We start from the raw sequence: 17,962 nt of genomic DNA, 5'->3' as shown, positions 1-17,962 counted from the left end.
GTCAACGTGATTACAGAATATTGTTTCTACTGTAGTCAGCCATCAGACATACCTTTATCCTGTAGACTGCTGTCGTAGGCCAACATTTCCTCAGAAAAGGACAGATACGACTGGCACCGTTTCGTCTGCCATGGGATTGCAAGCTACCATGGAAATCCTCTACTAACTCTCAGTGATCATTGACAAGCAAGGATTTAAAAAATACAAGGACAAAGTCGATTCTGGCTTGACTTGACAGCATCCTGTTTTCTGATGCAGTAAGATTTATTTTAAAAAACATAAACGTGAGAAAATGACTCATTCTGCTTTAGATTCATTCTCGTACCTCGTCGGTGTCAGCTGTAAAAGGATCCGATTCACCACGTCATTCATAAAAATGACTCTTTCGACCGCCATGGGACCTGATTCGCTATGTCTCTCTACTCTGCCCCCATTTTCTCTGGTAGCAGATGCAAATTCACCCATTCAGACCATGTCTTTAAAGCCAGCTACCAGCTAAAATGTCACTATTTTAACTCCTGAAAAGTACTGCATCACCCTGTGCAGTGGGTGCAAAAAAGGACTCACTTTCCCAGAGGCTAGGGATGATTTTGGTGTCAGGCATTATGGAGACGCCGGACAGAAGAGCATCTTTTGAAAAGGGCCTGTGCTCTTTGCGCTGTGGCCTTGGAGGCTTAGTGTCCCAGGAGACCCGGCTGTCGTGGTGGCTGCGACAGGAGCGAGTGGAGAGGCAGGTGTCTGTGACCCTGGTCTTGAGCCTCACAGATAACAAACCCATAATGGAACTTCAAGGTCTGCTCATCAGCAGAGCCGCTCGCTGATCGCTGTTCACAGATCAGCTGTCTCTCCCTCTCACACTTAAAATGCAGCGTTTTGTAAAGCAGCGCGGCGTTAACTTTCTCAGACGCTGAGTGTCTATTCTGAGCTTCTGTTCTGCTGAAGAAACGCACATGACAGTAACCACTGAGATGTGACAAAGTGCAGAGGGCGGGGGATTTTTTGAAGGTTAACTCCTCCCTTTATTTAACTGGTGTCAGGGCACGACATACAAACCCAACCCAGCAAGAACATACAAATCATGACATAAACATTATCAAGACAAATAAAATTAAAATGAAAAGTTGCCAAAGACATCTGCAAATATTATTGCACCACCCATTACGGAACATACTGGCCCCTTGGTAGCACCAGTTCTAATATCCTGAAGGGTGCTCTTAACCGTATAGTACATAAAATAAACTCTGGCTCTGGCCTGCACCCTCCATTTAAAATGTGGCCCTGCCTCTTGCCCTGCCCTCTGTTTTACAGTGTTTCTCCTGCTGATATACACTGCTGTGTCTGACTGGGGGAGAGAGCAGGGGGAGAAAGAAATGGTGGAGAGAGTGAAGAGATGGAGAGATAGAAGTGGAGAGGGGAAACATCAGGAGTGGAAATACGAGCAGAGAGGAACAGTCAGGTGAAGGACAGAATGCTTCGTTCATGTAATTACTTAAGTTCTCATAATTTACATGGTGATGTAAGCCACTGCTGCCCCCTATTGATGCTGTGTTGAATTTCTCTCATAAGTCATCCGCCCCGCCCCCCCCCCACAATGGCTTGCACTTCTGCGAAAACTTGAAATGCAAGGTTGAATATGAAACACCACTTTTTTAAAAATGTCAACCTTTAAGGAAACCAAGAGCGAACACTGCAGGTGTTTAACGCCAGACCTTTCAGCACGTGGTCCATGTTCTCTCAGTTACGTCATGCCACTGTGCAGCCTTCATTGCTGCACTGTTTACTGTCGTGGAAAAGATGCAGCCGTACAGGTGAGGGCAGCTCACCGTCCTGCTGTGCGTTGTTGATGTTACTAGGGGTGTTAACAGCTGCCAGTCTTTCTACTATTCAGAGAGCTTGCCAACAGACCCCTGCTCCTATAGCAGAGAGAAGAGTTAAAGGATTTAAAACATGGCTGCCCAAACCTGTTCCTGGAGGCCTGTTGTCCTGTAGGTTTTCGTTTCAACCCTAATTTTGGTACGCCTGATTCTACAAATTTACAGATCTCCAGCTGTCGAATGAGGTGTGGCTTTGTCAGGGCTGGAGTGAAAACCTACAGGACAGTAGATCTCCAGGAACAGGGCTGTGCAGCCCCGATTTGAAGCGTTACATGAGCCTCCTCCAGTGGCGGTTTTGGGGAACCGCTGAAAAAATCTGTTTGGCAAATGATGTTTTTTCGCTCTGGAGCCTGAAGACAGTCATTGCTTATTCAAGAGCGGTCAGATGCAGGGTACGGGCCGCGTGGTGCGTGGGCTGCAGGAGGAAAGAGAGTGATGCGTGCTAGTGACAGTCCTCTCAGGGCTGCTGTCTTCTCCTTGTTTATCTCTGGCTTTGGCTGGGATGTGACAGGCTGCTGACTGCTGTCACTGCGCATGAGGCCGTTAGAGAAGAGGCCAGAGAGAGAGAGGGGGAGAGAGAAACATTCCCATGAGCCTCTTCTGTCAGGCAAGCATTTTAAGCCAAGAGTGGTGAGTCACTCATGATTTCATCCTGTTCCTGAGTGTGACTAAAGCACATACTGTATGTTCAGTTTTTAACTTGTTGAACATCAGAACACATTTTATTTTGTATGTTGAAACATTTTTTTTTAAATTCTTTCACCTTTCTACAGATGAGCATTGCTGTTTGTTGTATTGTCTGTTAGCAGTGTAATGTATTTTTATTTTTTATATTCTTGTCAAAGGAGACACTTCTGGTGCAGTCAACGGAACAAAAGGAAAATAGCTATTGTCCTGATATCAGAAAGTAAATGCGAGCAATGGAAAAAAAAAGGCCGGTTTACAGATGAATTTCCTTATTTTCTTATTTAACTCAACTCACCTGGTATCTTCGGTCTCAATTGTAGCACAGTTGTGGGCTTTTCGAAATGTTCCAGTAGTTACACCAAAAGGCCACAGGATGGCACCCTCAGCCCAAGAAAAGAGTAACTTTCATTTCTGACGTAACTCAATAACAGGAAATGACGAAGATGTCAGCTAGCTAGATGGCTTGGTGCTAAAAACATTGGGAAGAGCTCATGCTGCTATGAAGAATTGTCGGATGATATAAATTAACGCAATTACTTTGTTGTTAGCGCGTGATATTGTTATTATTATTATTTTCGGACGAACTATTAAGTTTGTTTTGTCTCGTTGATTTGCTAGCTAACTAACTAGGTATTTGCATTACTTGACCAGTTCAAAATGGATGACAGCAAGGTAAGAGAGCAAGCTAGCTAGTAGTAGCATGCTTCAAGCTGGCTCAATAGATTTTTCTAGACATACAGCTGGCTGTAACATACTGCAATTATATATGGTGTCTTACTGAAAGTGAAATTACTTTTTAGCTCATCGTTTAAGGTAAACTCTAACGGTTAGGCTAGACTACTATTCAGATAGCTACAGTCTTGTTTTCGTTTATCGCATGTTACAAAACATACAGTAAGTCACTTACAGTAGTCTATGCATCTAGTCTAGCTAGAATGATGTAAAATGTAGCGATTTCGGGTATTTGTTAGTTAACTTTAACGTTTTCGCATTTCCAGAAATTAGCCAACAGTAAGTCATTCTTCGTTGTGGACCTAGGAGTAATTACATTTCAAATTAATAATCTGCTGAATCACATTTTTATTACTATAATTGTTTGACCCTGGTAGAAATGGTTAGAGTGTAGTTTCTGAACCTGAATTTCTGACCATTTAGGAGATGGGTGCTCAATGCTTACCCATCTTTGACCACGATTATTTAAAAATCATTTTAACCTGATATATCTATTTTTATTGTTTTTGCATATGTTGTAGGTTTGCATGTCCTGAAGTTGTTGTGTTGCACCTGTTAATGGCTGAGCTCAGCTCCACGTACACTTGAATACAAGATGTCAGGTTCATCCTCTGCATGAATTATGTGCTGACATCATGGAGCTGACCACAGCAGCGGTTAACATATACCGTGAATCCCAAAGAGATGAACAAAGCATCCAAAAGAGTGGCTACAAAGGAAAAGGGCCAGTTAAAAAGGCAGCCTTGTGGTTACATGGTTTCACTTGGCCAAAAGGCATACAGGATACTGTACTGAACATACTCTGTACTGTACTGTACTGAAGTGCGTGCTTTGCTCTGAAAAATAACATTAGGTGGGTCTAGCAAGGCAGCAGCCATCCCCAATTCCTGCTGCAAAGCGATTCCGGATGGCTAATTTTCTACTTCGCACAGTAAGTCAGGGTAAAAGCGGCTGGTCAGTCTCGCCGACCCTTGTCTGGAATGTCTCCTCACCTGAAGAAGACCAACGCTCCTCCGCTCCCTCTTCTTCCTCCAGGTGGTTGGCGGGAAGGTGAAGAAGCCGGGGAAGCGGGGGCGGAAGCCCGCCAAGATCGACCTGAAGGCCAAGCTGGAGCGCAGCCGGCAGAGCGCGCGGGAGTGCCGCGCCCGCAAGAAGCTGCGCTACCAGTACCTGGAGGAGCTGGTGTCCAGCAAGGAGAGGGCCATCTGCGCCCTGCGCGAGGAGCTGGAGATGGTACTGTAGGCCTGGGGGCAGACCGAGCACGCTCAGCAGGGCTGTGAAGTCCTGCCCACTACCTTAAACCCCGCCCGCTTACTTAAACCCCACCCACTGCCTTACACTGCCACCCACTGTCTTAAACCCCACCCAAGTGCAGGTTTTCGATCAGGGATCATCAGATCTGGCCCTCGAATCCAAATCCAGCCCTGGTTTTCTTTTCTCCCGGGTAATTAGTGCTACTGATTGGCCAGACTGTCTTCACACCTGACTCCCTGGCAAATGGAGGGTGGAAAACCAGCAGTTCTCGGCCCTCAAGGACCGTGAGTTGCTGATCCCGGTTTTAGATGATTCCATGGGTAAATTTACCTTCAATAGAACGCCATCCTTGCACGTTGGGTATACACATTTATTTGTACCCTGAGAGCTGTTTGGCTAGCTGAATAGTTTTAATCTGACTGCCCAACACCAGTCATGGTTTTCTAATGAACTTGTAGCTATCTCACAGTGTTGCTACATCACAGAAGGTCCATTTTGCATTAGTTGAGGGTTTTGTGCTTGGCGGTGGCATGCTCTTCAGCTAAGCTAATGCTGTTTTATGTGTATATTTCTCTGACAGTACAAGCAGTGGTGTTCTGCAATGGACCAGGGAAAGATCCCTTCAGAAATCAAGGCTCTTCTCACCGGGGACGATCACAAAACCAGCCAGAGCACCAGCAAGACCACGAAAAGCCCCAAGGGCCTGGCCAGCGCCAACGGCAACAACAAGTCCGTCTGAGAGAGTCAGCTCTCTCTCGCTCTCCAGTCAGCTCTGAAGTCTCTTCTAGACAGGGTGTGAGAACATTCTAGAGCAGCGTTCTAGGGTTGTGTGTTCACAAATTGTTGGTTGTGGTCTCGTTTAACCTTGCAGGGTCCGCCAAAGGCAGGGCTGGCGTTCTGTAGGGACTTTCAGACTGCTGACAAGCCAACTGAAACGGCCATCATGACAGAACTTGTGAAGTGTCATGGAAAAATGTAAACGCCCCCCACCCCGCCCGCCTGCCAATTATTGCACATATTTATATGAACATAATCTTAAAAAGCTTCCTTATGAAAGTAAAAGGTAATTATTTGTGGCAGTAAGGCTACCAAAGTAGCGGTTGCACATATTTCTATTTTAGGTAACAGATGTTATATTTGTTTAATATATATATATATATATATAGTGTATCATGTTGACGATTTGTTCTACAGTTACATTCCATTGAATCGTCCGTTGAGTTGTTTAATCAGACTTATACACGGCCTATTGTAAACGCTGCTTGCTTTTGATTTCGTTTCTCAAATCTGGTATTAGTCAGTACATTTACCCAGCCCATCGTGAATAAGCAGGAACTGAGCGTGCTCACTTTTGACTCCATCTACTAGAGAAATCTGTGCCAGAACTTCAGTGTCATTTTCCATTTCCAATTTTAAAGCAGCAAGACCATTGCAATGTCTGCAGGCGAAGGAAGTGATCAAACAGGATGTCAACAGTAAAATGTAAACTATCACAGTGATAGTCTCATATTAAAAGTGGAATTATTGCTAAACATACAAAAATAGGGGAATGCATTCAACCATGCTGTTATTGGCTGCATTATGTGTTTGGTTATCCAATTGCCTGTGATGTTTTATTTTGAGATAATGTTATAGGACTGATGTGTTATTATATTGCAAATAACCACCGAGAGAACAACTGCATTAAACTGAGTGAATAAGAATGGAAATTTGATTGTTTCTGTAGCTGTAAAATAATTCCTGTTTCATTCTTTTAAAATGTTCATACCATTAAGGGCCAGTTGTAATAAGATCTGTAATACAAAATAAGAAAAACATTCTGATATGGCTTCTATTTTCTTCCAACATCCATTTCCTTTATTATCTTAAAGAAAATTGCTAATAAATTTAGTTATTGAAATACTTGAAAACAAGATTAAAAAACGTCTTCTCATGGTACTTTATTGTGGGTTGGAAAAAAAAAGTAAATTATAATGTGACGTTCTTCGGAAATAGTTCTCCGAATGGCAGTTTTTAAATTCTTATGAAGTGTTTTGATTGTAGCAATCTCTTAATAAAGCAGTGGTAACCAAGCTGTTCCTGAAGATCTCCTGTGCCGTAGGTTTACAGAACTAACAAATCGCACCACATTCAACAGCTAGAGATCTGCATTGAGCTGCTAATTAGAATCAGGTGCGCCAAATTACGGTTGAAATTTAAACCTGCAGGATCTCCTGGAACACGGTTAGTTACCACTATAATAAGGGGTAGAAGGAAAGTACAGTATGTACCGTTTCAAACATTATAGTAATTATAAGTGTGGGAATTTTTATGTAACTAACACGAGATGGCTAACATTGTCAACAGCCGTTTATGAATGCCATTATTGCCACTGGTACCGTTCTGGTAACTAAAGTCGCTAATGGTTATGATGGTATGTATACTGTAATACAGTCAGTGTGCGCACCTATAGCTAGCTGCAAATAGACTAGAGCAGTGTAAGGACTACTTTTCCTAATTTCAGATATTTAAACATGCCTTTAGGCGTCTAATGGATAGCGGCAAGGAAGCGCCAGAACAGGCAGGGAAGGCGGCCGCGCATGGAGCAGACAAGCGGCAGGTAGGAACAGCGGCAGTCCCGCCCACATTTTGGCTGTCTCCCATATTTGAACTAAGTTAGTCACCAGTGTGTCTCGGGACCGTCATGTCCTGGGTTAAAATCTGGAGGTGGCACACGTTTAAATTTATCTTTCCAAATATGGAATACGTCGCATCAGGTTTTGTGCGTAATTACAGAAACGTGTCCAGTGAATTTTTGAAGGCACGCATTGTCTGCTCGTTCGAAGCATTTTGTTTGTGCTAGGCCCCAGTTATCACCGCTCGTTAATGTGTTTATGATAGTAGTGTTGTTTCTTAAAATATGCATCTAACAGACCCGAGCAACCATTTGTGTAGAGGTAATCCGGAGCAGCCGCACTGTGCGTAAACGGCTAGTGCGATGTGTGCGGCCCGGCTGTGCTGCTGTGTGCGTGTTCGAGTGGCTTTTGTTTCCCCTGTTTTGATGCACCGCTCTCACTGGAGAATAGTGAAGAGCCTCGGCCGTGAGCGGAGATGGGATAATTACCCTGAGAAAAACAGCAACACTGTTAAACGGGCAGAAACACGTGACCAGGGGATGGTTTGGACGGGATTAAACTGCCTGATTTTGAAACTGATCGTACAATATAGACATGATATATGCAATTATGTATTTGTATTGTATGAATATGGATGTTTATCTTTTCCAAATAATTCCATTTATATGAAGTATAATATTTATGAATGGCATAGTTGTAGGGCGTGTTCCTTCACTAATTAATATTCATGAGTTCACATTTGAGGTCTCATACAGGCAAAAAATTTTGTTCAGCAATCCAGCTAATGGAAATTTAGACCTATGGTAAATGACTTATTCCCTGACATCAGCGACTCTGAAACCAACGGAATCGGCCGTAGGATCAGAGCAAAACCTGCTCGTCAACGCCAGTGGTTGGCACGGTGCTGCAGTCGCCTCTGGAGTGGAGTCTGAAGCTGTCAGTCGGGTGAGTCAGTGCATGCCGGAATGGAGATGTCCTAAACAAGGGCTTCAGAGACCAAAACCTCCAACATCGGGCAGTATCATCATTTGCTAGCTTCTTTATTTATAATAAAACTGTCAAATCCTCACTTAATACGTGTGTGAATGATTGATGATTTTAGAAAATTCTCATTTGAAAGTTCATTCTGTAGAATGCACAGGTAAATCAGTAATAAGCTATTACCCTTAGCAGCCATTAATTGTGGGGATTAATAGGTCTAAGATATAGAAGAAAAGTAAGTCTCCTGTAACCGTCATATCCGGCACGTTTGCACTGACGTCAGATACAGACACACAGAGTGCCACAGTATGGATGCATAATAAAGTTCTTTATTCTTTTTTTTATACCAGTGAAGAACATCTGGCGATGTGACGCCGCTGGCTGAAGGATGGAGGGAACGAAGCGCGTTTCACTGACAGCAGACCACAGTATGGCAGTTTGGTGAAGTACAGAGCGAGGGGCGAACGGCACAAGAAGACGACGTCTCAACAGTAAGAAGCTGATGCAACCGCAGGTGGGTTTTACAGTTTCGGTCACGTCTTTGGGCTCACAGTAGACTGTCACACGCAGGATCACCATGACGATTTATTGTGGTCAGACAAGTATAAAAAATAAAAAAAACGAAAACATGGTTACACCTGCCGTGTATTTAGTTTAGGAAAGATTGCTTGTTGCTTGTCTCGGCTGTCCCACACATACCCATTGGGGTTATATGTGAATCACACGTGAATGTCCACAAGCTTGTACTTTTTCCAAATAAACATTCTAGGCTCCACAATACAGGGACCAATGTTGCACTGTAACGTAGTGAGACTAAGACACATTGTGCTGTGGTATAACACAGGAAAGAGATCGTGTTCGCACTGAGCATGCCCAGCTTGAAGACGATATGGGCAAATCGTAGCTCTCTGGAGCAACTGATTCAGCCCCTCTCCTGACTGCTAGGCTTGCACATTTAAAGGCCTCAAGATGGCACCCTAGTTTACAACTTTCAGTGTTATCCACCAAAGAATATCGGTCCCTTCACGCATGAGTCAAGCTACTTTTCAATGAACAGCTACCGTTGCCCTGCAATAACTATGAAATGATAACAATACAAACAACATCGCAATCCTAATGATCGGTCATCCCTGCGGTCTTTGAACCAGGACCTCTGGTATTCCCCTCCCCCCACCCTATCAGATCTGCACTAAAGGTGCAGTCAGACGTAAGAAAGCTCCACCCACTTTGTGAGTCACATGGTGCGGTTACACATAACACTTAACTATTTATGATGATTGCTTTCAATTCAACATGACTTATAGGACTCACAAGCATAATTTAACAGACTGTGATTTTGAAATTCATGTACACCAGCGTGAACCCAGACCCCGAGGTCCCTTTGTTTTCTGAGTTTACAGCTGAGATTCAAGACAGTTGACGTTCCGGACACGCTCGGCCTCTGGTTTTTTATTCAGGCCGATTCCCGGCGGACGAGCGACCTGGCGCACGCTGCGAAACGACGGAACGTCCGTAGCGTCCCGTCGAGTAGAGAAGGCTGACAGTGCAGTCGGTAAAGCTTCGGTCGTCATGTGACGCCTAACGTGTTCTGCTTCCTGTTTGAAAGAAGGTTCTGCTTCCTGTTTGAAAGAAGGTTTTTTTATTTTTTATTTTACACAAATGTGTTTGGCGGGTTGGTGTTGATGGGCCAGGCCAGCTTCTTCTCCTTGGCCTCGCGGTCGAAGGTGTCATAGATGGACTCTTTGGTGACGGTGGTCTTGGCCGGGGCGGGGATCTCCACGATCCCCACGTAGTTCTTTTTGGCCATGCGAGAGCTGGTGGTGATGGTGTAGGCGTTGCTGCGGTAGCACTTCATGGAGGACATGCAGAAGGTCTCCCGCATGCCGCGGCGGAAGTTGGCGTTGTGGATGGAGTAGAGCGTGGGCTTGGACGCCGCCGAGCCGAAGGAGATCCAGGTGACGGCGGCGAAGAGCAGCGCCTCCCGCCGGGACCCGCCGGCGTCGCCGGGGTGCCAGAGCTGCGCCACGTAGAAGGGCGCCCAGGCCAGGAGGAACACGGCGTTGAGCGCCAGGAACATCTTGATGGTTTTGACCTTAGTCCTGGGCACGATGTTCATGGTCCGCCGCACGGTGCGCCCGTCGGTGCCGATCCTCCAGATGTACTTGACCACCCGCTGGTAGAAGAGCACGATGAGCACGGTGGGGAAGAGGAAGCCCAGCACCAGGTGGGCGATGCCGTACGCCACGCCGTCCCAGGTGTCCGGCAGGAAGAAGCCGCAGTGGCCCGCGGGGCCGGAGCCGTAGAAGAAGAGGCAGGGCGAGACGAAGGCCGCGTCCAGCACCCAGGAGGCGGCGATCATGCGCTTGGCCTTCTCGCGGGACACCTTGAAGCTGAGCGGGTAGACGATGGTGTAGAAGCGGTCCACGCAGATGGAGAGCAGCACGTACACCTGCACGCCGGGCGCCAGGTGCTGGACATAGCGCACCGCGCGGCAGGCCGAGCCGCTGAGGGGCCACTGGCCCGACGCCACCTGCAGCAGGGCGAAGGGCGCCCAGGCCAGGCTGAGCAGCAGGTCCGCGCACGCCATGGACACCACGAAGTAGTTGGTGGTGGACTGCGTGCGGCGGCTGCGGTGGATGACCAGGCAGACCAGGGCGTTGCCGAAGACGGAGACCAGCCACAGCGCCCCCAGGACCAGGCTGAGGGTGACCATCTCCGCCGGGGCCAGCTCGTAGGACGGGAGCGAGGCGTTGCGCTGGAGCGGGGCGGGGCCGGGGGAGGAGCCATCCTGGCTGCAGTCGGCCGGCGTGGGCGAGCCGGCGGGGAGGGTGGAGTTCTCGCTGGAGTTGGGGTAGACGGGGAGAGTGAACAGCGTGGAGAGGAGGGAGGCCTTGACGTTGTCCGTCGTCTGAGCATAGACCATCGTTCTTCTTTAATCTGCGTGAGACAGAAAGAAAGACGCGTTCGACAGTTAAATTGGCGTTTCGGTTGGTTAGCACGCTCTGACACAGTTTGTGCTGCAGAGTTCAATGGGGTAGGGAACGCCCCTGGAATGAGCTGATGGTGCAGCCTTGCACTTGACCTTCAGGACCAGCAGAAAAAAAGGTTTCTCTTCAAATGTATAAAATAACAACGCATTCAGTGCTCGCTCAATATCGCAGTAATCTCTGCCTAAAGCACCATCTAATAAAGGGCAAACAAGAGATGCAGCACTTTGAAGATTTTTATCCAGAGAATTTATTGCATAATTTGGCCAACGGAATAATGAAGAGGTTTGCCTGTTCAAAAGGAACAGTGGTTGCATTCTCTTCAGTTTACATAACTCCATAGATTGTTGGGAACCTTTTTAGCTAAAGAAAAAATGTAAAAATAGGATAGTTAGGTCCTGACAGCAGATAAAATAGAAAGTTAAAGGCATACTGTGTAGATTTTTTTAGAACTGCAGTGGTCCTGTGTTTACAATGAAAGAAGCCTCGTCCCCAGTCTTCCCAAATCAACAGGCTCTATAGCCACGCCCACCACTCCCCACACAGAAAAGAGTGCGATGACCAGAAACGTCCCAAACACATTTTAGAATAATAAATACAGGCAAAGGTGCACAAATTCCACAAAAGTGAGTAAACACAAAGATTGCCAGTACATCATAGATATGCCTTAGCATGGTTATTTAATAACATTTTCAAGGTAGAAATCCTGCATAGTATGCCTTTAAAGAGGTGTTTCAGTTACTGAACCCCCAGCAAACCACATGGAACTGTGGAGTACGTTAGTGAGGAGCAGTGATTCATACATGACCCGTGTCCTGCCTTCAGCTGACACCTGTAGGAACCTGTGGTTGCGCAGTTTGGCGTCTTGTTCACATGAAGGCCGTTACACGAAAACCTCTCTTCTTGGTTGTGCGGACTGCGAGCGGGACGCAGCTCCAAGCTCTCCCGTAAAGAAACCCCTAGGGGGCGAGCTGCGGGCGGGGGGGAGCGGGGGGGACGGTTTTAATGGGCGTGTGACTTAGCGGCGTGTGTTTACGCCGGATTCCTTTTTAATTAAGACACCCAAGCCCACTCGCCCCCCCCCCCCCACCCCACCCCGGGGACCAAACCGGCACTTGAGAGAAAATGAATTAATTAAAAAGCACGTTCACACGCAGGGGGGGGGGGGGGGGGGGGGGGGGGGGGGGGGGGGGGGGGGGAGAAGGAGCCCTTTTTATTCCGTGGGGGATATTCGGAGCTCCTCCCCTCGCGGACGCGGAACTGAAGTCCTAATCGCCCGCATGTCCCAGGAAGCGTTCCCCTCTCTCCACGAGCCCCGTGCCTACCCGTTTCCTAAATTTGATTTATTTAGCCTTTGAGTAGGGAGGGAAGTGTCACCGAGGCTCTCTCTGGCTAAGAGAGGCCTTCCATAAACGATCATTTGCCCCAAAGGAAATGTGAGAAGCGTAGCGTGCTCCTGGCAGAGCTAGGACTGGAGCCACGCGTTATGAAGAGTGAATATTACTTATTCTGGCTACTGGCTGTCGCTATAATTCGATATTGTCTCCACCACTGGTTGCCCAGGCTGTTTTTATTGTGCACAATAAAGATGTCACTTCCTGTGCGCTGTTGAAGTGGGGCCCGGGGCAGTCACTATTCAGTGTTTTATAATAACCGTGTTTCCTGAGGACATTAATGTAAAGGCAACATGCACTCCTGCATGAATAATGTGGGGAGCGTGTCTTTGGAAGGTACAGCAGCCCCAGGAGCTTCAGGGAGGTGAGAAACAAAAAGGCTGTGTTGTTGTCACAGAGGAATAACAGGCCAGCTGCTAAACTGCATGGACGGCTTTAGCCTGCTAGAGGATATTAATTTAGAGGCGGGGGTGGAGAAGGGGCGGAGGTGTCTGTTCTTATCTGAAGCCTCATGTTTACTTTAGCAGGCACGTGTCAGCAGTCCCTAGGTTACCTTGCGCAGTCTCCTCCCAGCTCCACGTGCAGGCCGTTCTCACCTGAGTCAGCGGCAGCCGCTGATTGGTTTAACCCTTTGAAGGTGCGAGATCTCAAGTATGCCATTAGAATGTTCTTAACTGAACGTTCTAGTGCCGATGTGACAATCACTACTGGCGACTGAAAGCACTGTGGTTCTAGAAGACTGACTTTTCAAAGGGTTTAATCAAGGCATGATTGGTTTAAGAGTTCCCTGTTTGCATAAGCTACTTGCTGATACAATTACAAATTCATGGTTTTCACCTCATTTTACAAGGAGCTATTTTACTCTTGCAAGAACTACGGAATAATCACATAATTCCAATTTTAAAAACACGACTTGAAGACACGGGCACTTACGTGGGCCTGTCTGAATTGTCTGAACATTTTGTACATTTTTTATTCACAATTATCCTGTCTTTTCTGAATTTTTATTGTGCAATCGCATTGGCCTGTTTCCATGAATACAGAAGACTGTAGACAAGTACACACTCTCCTCCAAAGTGTTTGCCGTCAGTTGACATTTATTTTCACACTGTAGACCACTAGCTGAGCTGTCGGAGGAAGACACAGGCACAGTTCACACAGGCACACTGCATGCACCGGACTGGACAGAAATTAAATGGAGGCAACTTTCCAGATTGGAATCCTCCTTCCCCTGAGTCCCGCTAAACACCCCTACAGGGTTCGTAGCTACGGTCCCATGTCCCTGCCGTACTGGACCTCTAATAGCACACCACAACTTCCCCATCATGAAGCTGTGGCAGAGCAGGCGAAACGGTGGCATCCGCAAAGATGTCCTTCCACACACAGGAGGCGTTCTGCCGTTCCACGCTGCAGGGGCAAAGACGGTGACTGAAGGCTCTCCAAAGTGAGGCAGGGGGTATTATTACAGAAATTAACCACAATGCTGACCTGCACAGCAGATGCTCTCCGCAGTGCCACCGCTACCCAACCGAACCCTTTCATCCCACCCAAAACTCAGCTTTCGTAAAAGAACTGGAGAGGTTGAGCCCCAGTTGCCGTAAAGCCCCGGCAGTCAGTCCCTTTGTTCCCCCCAGAGCGGGACAGGACTGCACTGCGTGACCGTGGGTCCGAAACAAAGAGGCACTGGCGTGTCCCAGAGAGGAGAGAGCCTTGCTGTTCAGACCCCCGTCCAGCCTTAACCCGCGAAGTGCAGACACGGATTCCCTTCCTAGCCATGACCACAGGTGACAGAGGTTCCACGCGCATGCCACTACTCATCCACAGAAGACAAAGACGGCGTCGTCGATCAGTCACACGTGGAAATGCCGTACTGTGCGATGGGTGACTCATGCAACCTCTGTGGGTCCTGTACGGCAACACTTAAGATCACTTAAGATTTTGGTTGTGACCACGAAGAAGCCTTTTATTCTGAGTGTACCTGGGATCCATACATCATCTCGGTCTTGCGTGTTCTCTGACTGTGGAAGAAATACCTTCTTTGTGTCTGCATGGCTACATCTGTATTCAGCGCACATATATATATATATATAAATAAAACAATGGATCCGTCAAGAGCAGCTGTGTGGCAATAGGCTCATTGAGGACTTCAGCATAATATGTTGTTGAATGGTTTCCTGAAATGAGGTCGGGCACTGTTCGGGACATTCCAAATAATTTGTGTATGAATTGCTGTGTCCTCTGGACTCCACTCTTATTCAAAAATGGAGTTTAACAGGCCTAACGTGTTCCATTTTATCCTAGCAGCTCAATGAAGCCATTGACGACGGTTGCTATGAATTAATATATGTTATATAAATGTTTAATTGCTCGCGATGACCCCCTTAGAAAATTGTCACGCGGAAACGCTAAGTCTGACCGCAGTGGCTGAGATATCAGTACCCATGGGACGGCTTCGGGGCTGTACACAACCCGGCACCGTTAGCCTGAGACACACATGAGACAAGCAGCAATGTAGCATGAGAACCGTTAAGCAGTGCTCACAACCCAACAACGAGGGACACCAGTCTGAAAAACACGAGCATCTGAAATGAACACGACATGGGTGTACATGGCCAATCTCCGACGGCTGCGTTAATTCGAATTAAAACATTTTAGTATCAACAGGACAGAAAAACAGTGGAAAGTGCTTCAATCAGGAGAGGCAAAAAACTATTTAAATGCAACCAGGTTTCGCCTGATTCTTCACGCAGAGCATAGGGGAATAGGACAATAAACAGTTAAAATGTGAGTTTTACCATCTCAACCGGTTCCTTGTGCTGGTAATCGTACATAAATGACAATAACATACGCCAAGTTAATATCAAAGAACTTAAAATTTGGTAATAGTAATGACCAGTAAAACTGTCTTGTAAGAAAAATGCTTTTCATTTGTTTACCCTAATGTCTCCTATCGACGTTAAAGGCTTTCAGATGAACGCTTGAAACCAATGTCACCGCAATTATTAGCATTGTCATTGGTAATTATTAATGGTAATGCTGCATTGCATTATTATACATTGAATTGCAACAACATATCTTCATGTCTTATTCATAAAATAGATGTATAATATATTTGAGCTGCTCACTGACGTCGCAAAAATTACCCTAGTCTTTCCCAGTCCATCTGTACTTCATACGAAAGGTTTTGTCTTTACGCATGTTGACGACACACAGAAAGAAAATAAAAAGCAACGGCAACAATCGTAAACAATAGCACCTACCTCTCCTCAGATTGACATCGTGATGCTCCTGTTTAGTGTCAGTGAGCGAAACGCATTTCCTCTCAATGCGTGTAATACATTCAATCCATGTTTTCGACTGACTCCCCTCCACCAGCGGTATCCTTGGAAATGGTCTGCCTGAGCCCATACAAAATGTCGTGGAGGGAGGTTTTAATGATCATCCTCCCTTTTGCTTCAATAGTCCGTCACGTGAGACGGTGCAGTCATGTGTTTCAATTTCTTCTCGACAACGCCGTGAATCGATATATGATCACCTGGCCTTGATATATATAAATATAATAACATAATTGTTCACAGTTCGTATGACGAGTCATTCCTTACTCGAAGTAAATGATAAATTAAGCACACGAACACGTTATTAAACAGCACACAGTCGCATCCTAACGAAGCCAATAGCGTATCGAAAATATTTCAGCACCCTGGACAGCGTTTAACTGTCCAGTCCGTTTGAGTGCTGTCGAAACGAACAATCCGATCACATCCGATTGATTATGGATGTCTGCATTCATTCAGTATGTAACCAAATTATGTCTTCTTCAGAATATCTTGTGTCATTGGCTGTGTTACTGTGGAAGCTTTATTTAAAAAATGTATTTGAAACTTCGAAGATCTTCAGTTTCTACATGGATGGCTGGGGGTAATTTCACATCCAAAGGCTGACACCATGCAGGCAGTGCTAGAAAGTAGAGAGAGGCTTACAGTTAGCCTTGACTGCTGTGCTTGGGCACTAGATACCAACATTTCTTTTTTAAATCAGAGTCTTTAACGGACGGAATAAATTAGCAGGACTCACAGTGGACACAGAGATCCTGTGAGTGTTACAGCCTCGGCTTCACACATTGCTGCAGGGTACTGGGCTTCAGAAAGAGCCCAGATTGGCTGATTGGCCTAAACCCTTCCGCTTCCACAAGTGGCCAATATGATTAGAGCTTTGTGTACGTTAGGCACTGTCTGCCATTGATTGTTGAATTGATTAGTACCCATTGTATTGGTGTCGTGTATGTGAAATGGTGCATACCTGTTGATATCATCATTTTACACCCTGACTAATAGAAAGTTCATATATCATCATATTAATATATGAGATGTCATATATATCGAATGACATATTAAGTGTAGTCTATAAATGAAGTGTACACACATATTCATTATGTTGAATGTGGGTTGATATAAGGGTTGAATGCCGTCATGGACACACTAGTGCCATCAATTACTGGTGCATTTCTGACAGAGTGCTGACATAGTGTGTTGTCATGGTAACCCAAATGCTGAAGAGTAACATTTTCCCCAACAACGGTCACCATGGGAGCAGTACAGTTATATGGGGTGGGGGGTGGGGGGGCTGACGGACTAAAGCGAGAGCACAGCATGCATTTTTTATTTAACCATAACAACAGTCATGTTCTCACATTATCATAACGCGTAGTGACACATTTTTATGTTGGGGGTATTAGACAGTGTTTGTGGACCATTGAACTGTTTGGCTCGGAGTGTATTTTTGTGGCTCATCTCACAGTCTGTATCATTCAGTCTATCTGTGGTCCTGTGCTTAGCCTAACACTAAAATACAATGAGATTGCTGTAACGTGTTACTTATGTGGCATTTTCAGTTGCAAATAGAATGTTCTGTTGAAAAAGGTGGATTGGGCATGTGTTTTAATTTGGAACACTGCTCAGGATATTTTTGCAGAAACTACACAGCCATACATAAAATGTTCCTCTGTACAGGTTGTAGGAGAAGAATAAATCCTGTCTTGGCCATTCATATTCAGGTATTCAGGTATAAGCAAGCCTTAGCCTTATAATCACTTACCATGCTATTCCACGAGAATTATGATGCATAATTCCTGGTGATTTTTCTTGAGATTAGGAATAGATGGGAGTTTTAGTAATCTCATCTGGTGTTGCAGGTATAGACAAATGTCAGCCAAGTGAAACATGGAGGCACCTACAGCATCTAGAAAAGTGATTTTCTTATTAGACAGTTTATTGCAATTTTACAATAAGACCATACCCAAAAAGACAACAATAAACTGCCATTTCACATCTCAGAAACATCAAACGCTGTTTGTCTGAGTTAGACAAAGATATGAGAGCCCCCTCTGTCAAAGAACAAAAGGGAAATGATAGCTTTAGAGAGCCAGGGTAGCATTATTT

General features: G+C 45.8%; 3 protein-coding genes across 16 annotated transcripts in view; 2 read left to right on the top strand and 1 right to left on the bottom strand.

Annotated features, from left to right (window-relative positions):
• The window catches only part of crebl2 (cAMP responsive element binding protein-like 2), a 49,193-nt gene extending 42,829 nt beyond the window's left edge, over positions 1 to 6,364 (top strand). For 8 of the 14 annotated variants that reach the window (XM_035401917.1, XM_035401913.1, XM_035401915.1 and 5 more), the window contains 2 exons: positions 4,329 to 4,526; positions 5,128 to 6,364. In XM_035401917.1, coding sequence (XP_035257808.1) covers positions 4,329 to 4,526; positions 5,128 to 5,286 — 357 coding nt within the window. In that variant the 3' untranslated portion in view covers positions 5,287 to 6,364. Of the gene's footprint in view, positions 1 to 1,308; positions 1,457 to 2,371; positions 2,505 to 2,710; positions 3,234 to 4,146; positions 4,225 to 4,328; positions 4,527 to 5,127 lie in introns of those variants that run through there. The other 6 variants (XM_035401905.1, XM_035401904.1, XM_035401907.1 and 3 more) reach the window with 6 other exon arrangements.
• Positions 6,365 to 7,106: 742 nt separating this feature from the next.
• The window catches only part of eps8a (epidermal growth factor receptor pathway substrate 8a), a 52,712-nt gene continuing 41,856 nt past the window's right edge, over positions 7,107 to 17,962 (top strand). The window contains exons 1-3 of the mRNA XM_035401895.1: positions 7,107 to 7,146; positions 7,992 to 8,107; positions 8,494 to 8,657. The gene's annotated coding sequence lies outside the window, so the exon portion shown is untranslated. The remainder of the gene's footprint in view (positions 7,147 to 7,991; positions 8,108 to 8,493; positions 8,658 to 17,962) is intronic.
• gpr19 (G protein-coupled receptor 19) lies at positions 8,453 to 16,295 on the bottom strand. The gene is made up of 2 exons (XM_035401899.1): positions 15,785 to 16,295; positions 8,453 to 11,080 (listed from the first exon to the last, which is right to left on the bottom strand). Exon 2 carries the CDS (start codon positions 11,064 to 11,066, stop codon positions 9,795 to 9,797), a length of 1,272 nt encoding a protein of 423 aa, XP_035257790.1. The 5' UTR covers positions 11,067 to 11,080; positions 15,785 to 16,295; the 3' UTR covers positions 8,453 to 9,794.

The sequence above is a fragment of the Anguilla anguilla genome, chromosome 19 (assembly GCF_013347855.1).
Source record: "Anguilla anguilla isolate fAngAng1 chromosome 19, fAngAng1.pri, whole genome shotgun sequence".
NCBI classification, from domain to species: domain Eukaryota; kingdom Metazoa; phylum Chordata; class Actinopteri; order Anguilliformes; family Anguillidae; genus Anguilla; species Anguilla anguilla.
Note: the sequence above shows the minus strand (reverse complement) of the source record. Positions and strands in the feature narration are given on the sequence as shown.

Excerpts from the sequence above, each read along its gene's own strand:
- gpr19 (XM_035401899.1), bottom strand. The coding sequence starts at position 11,066 with ATGGTCTATGCTCAGACGACGGACAACGTCAAGGCCTCCCTCCTCTCC.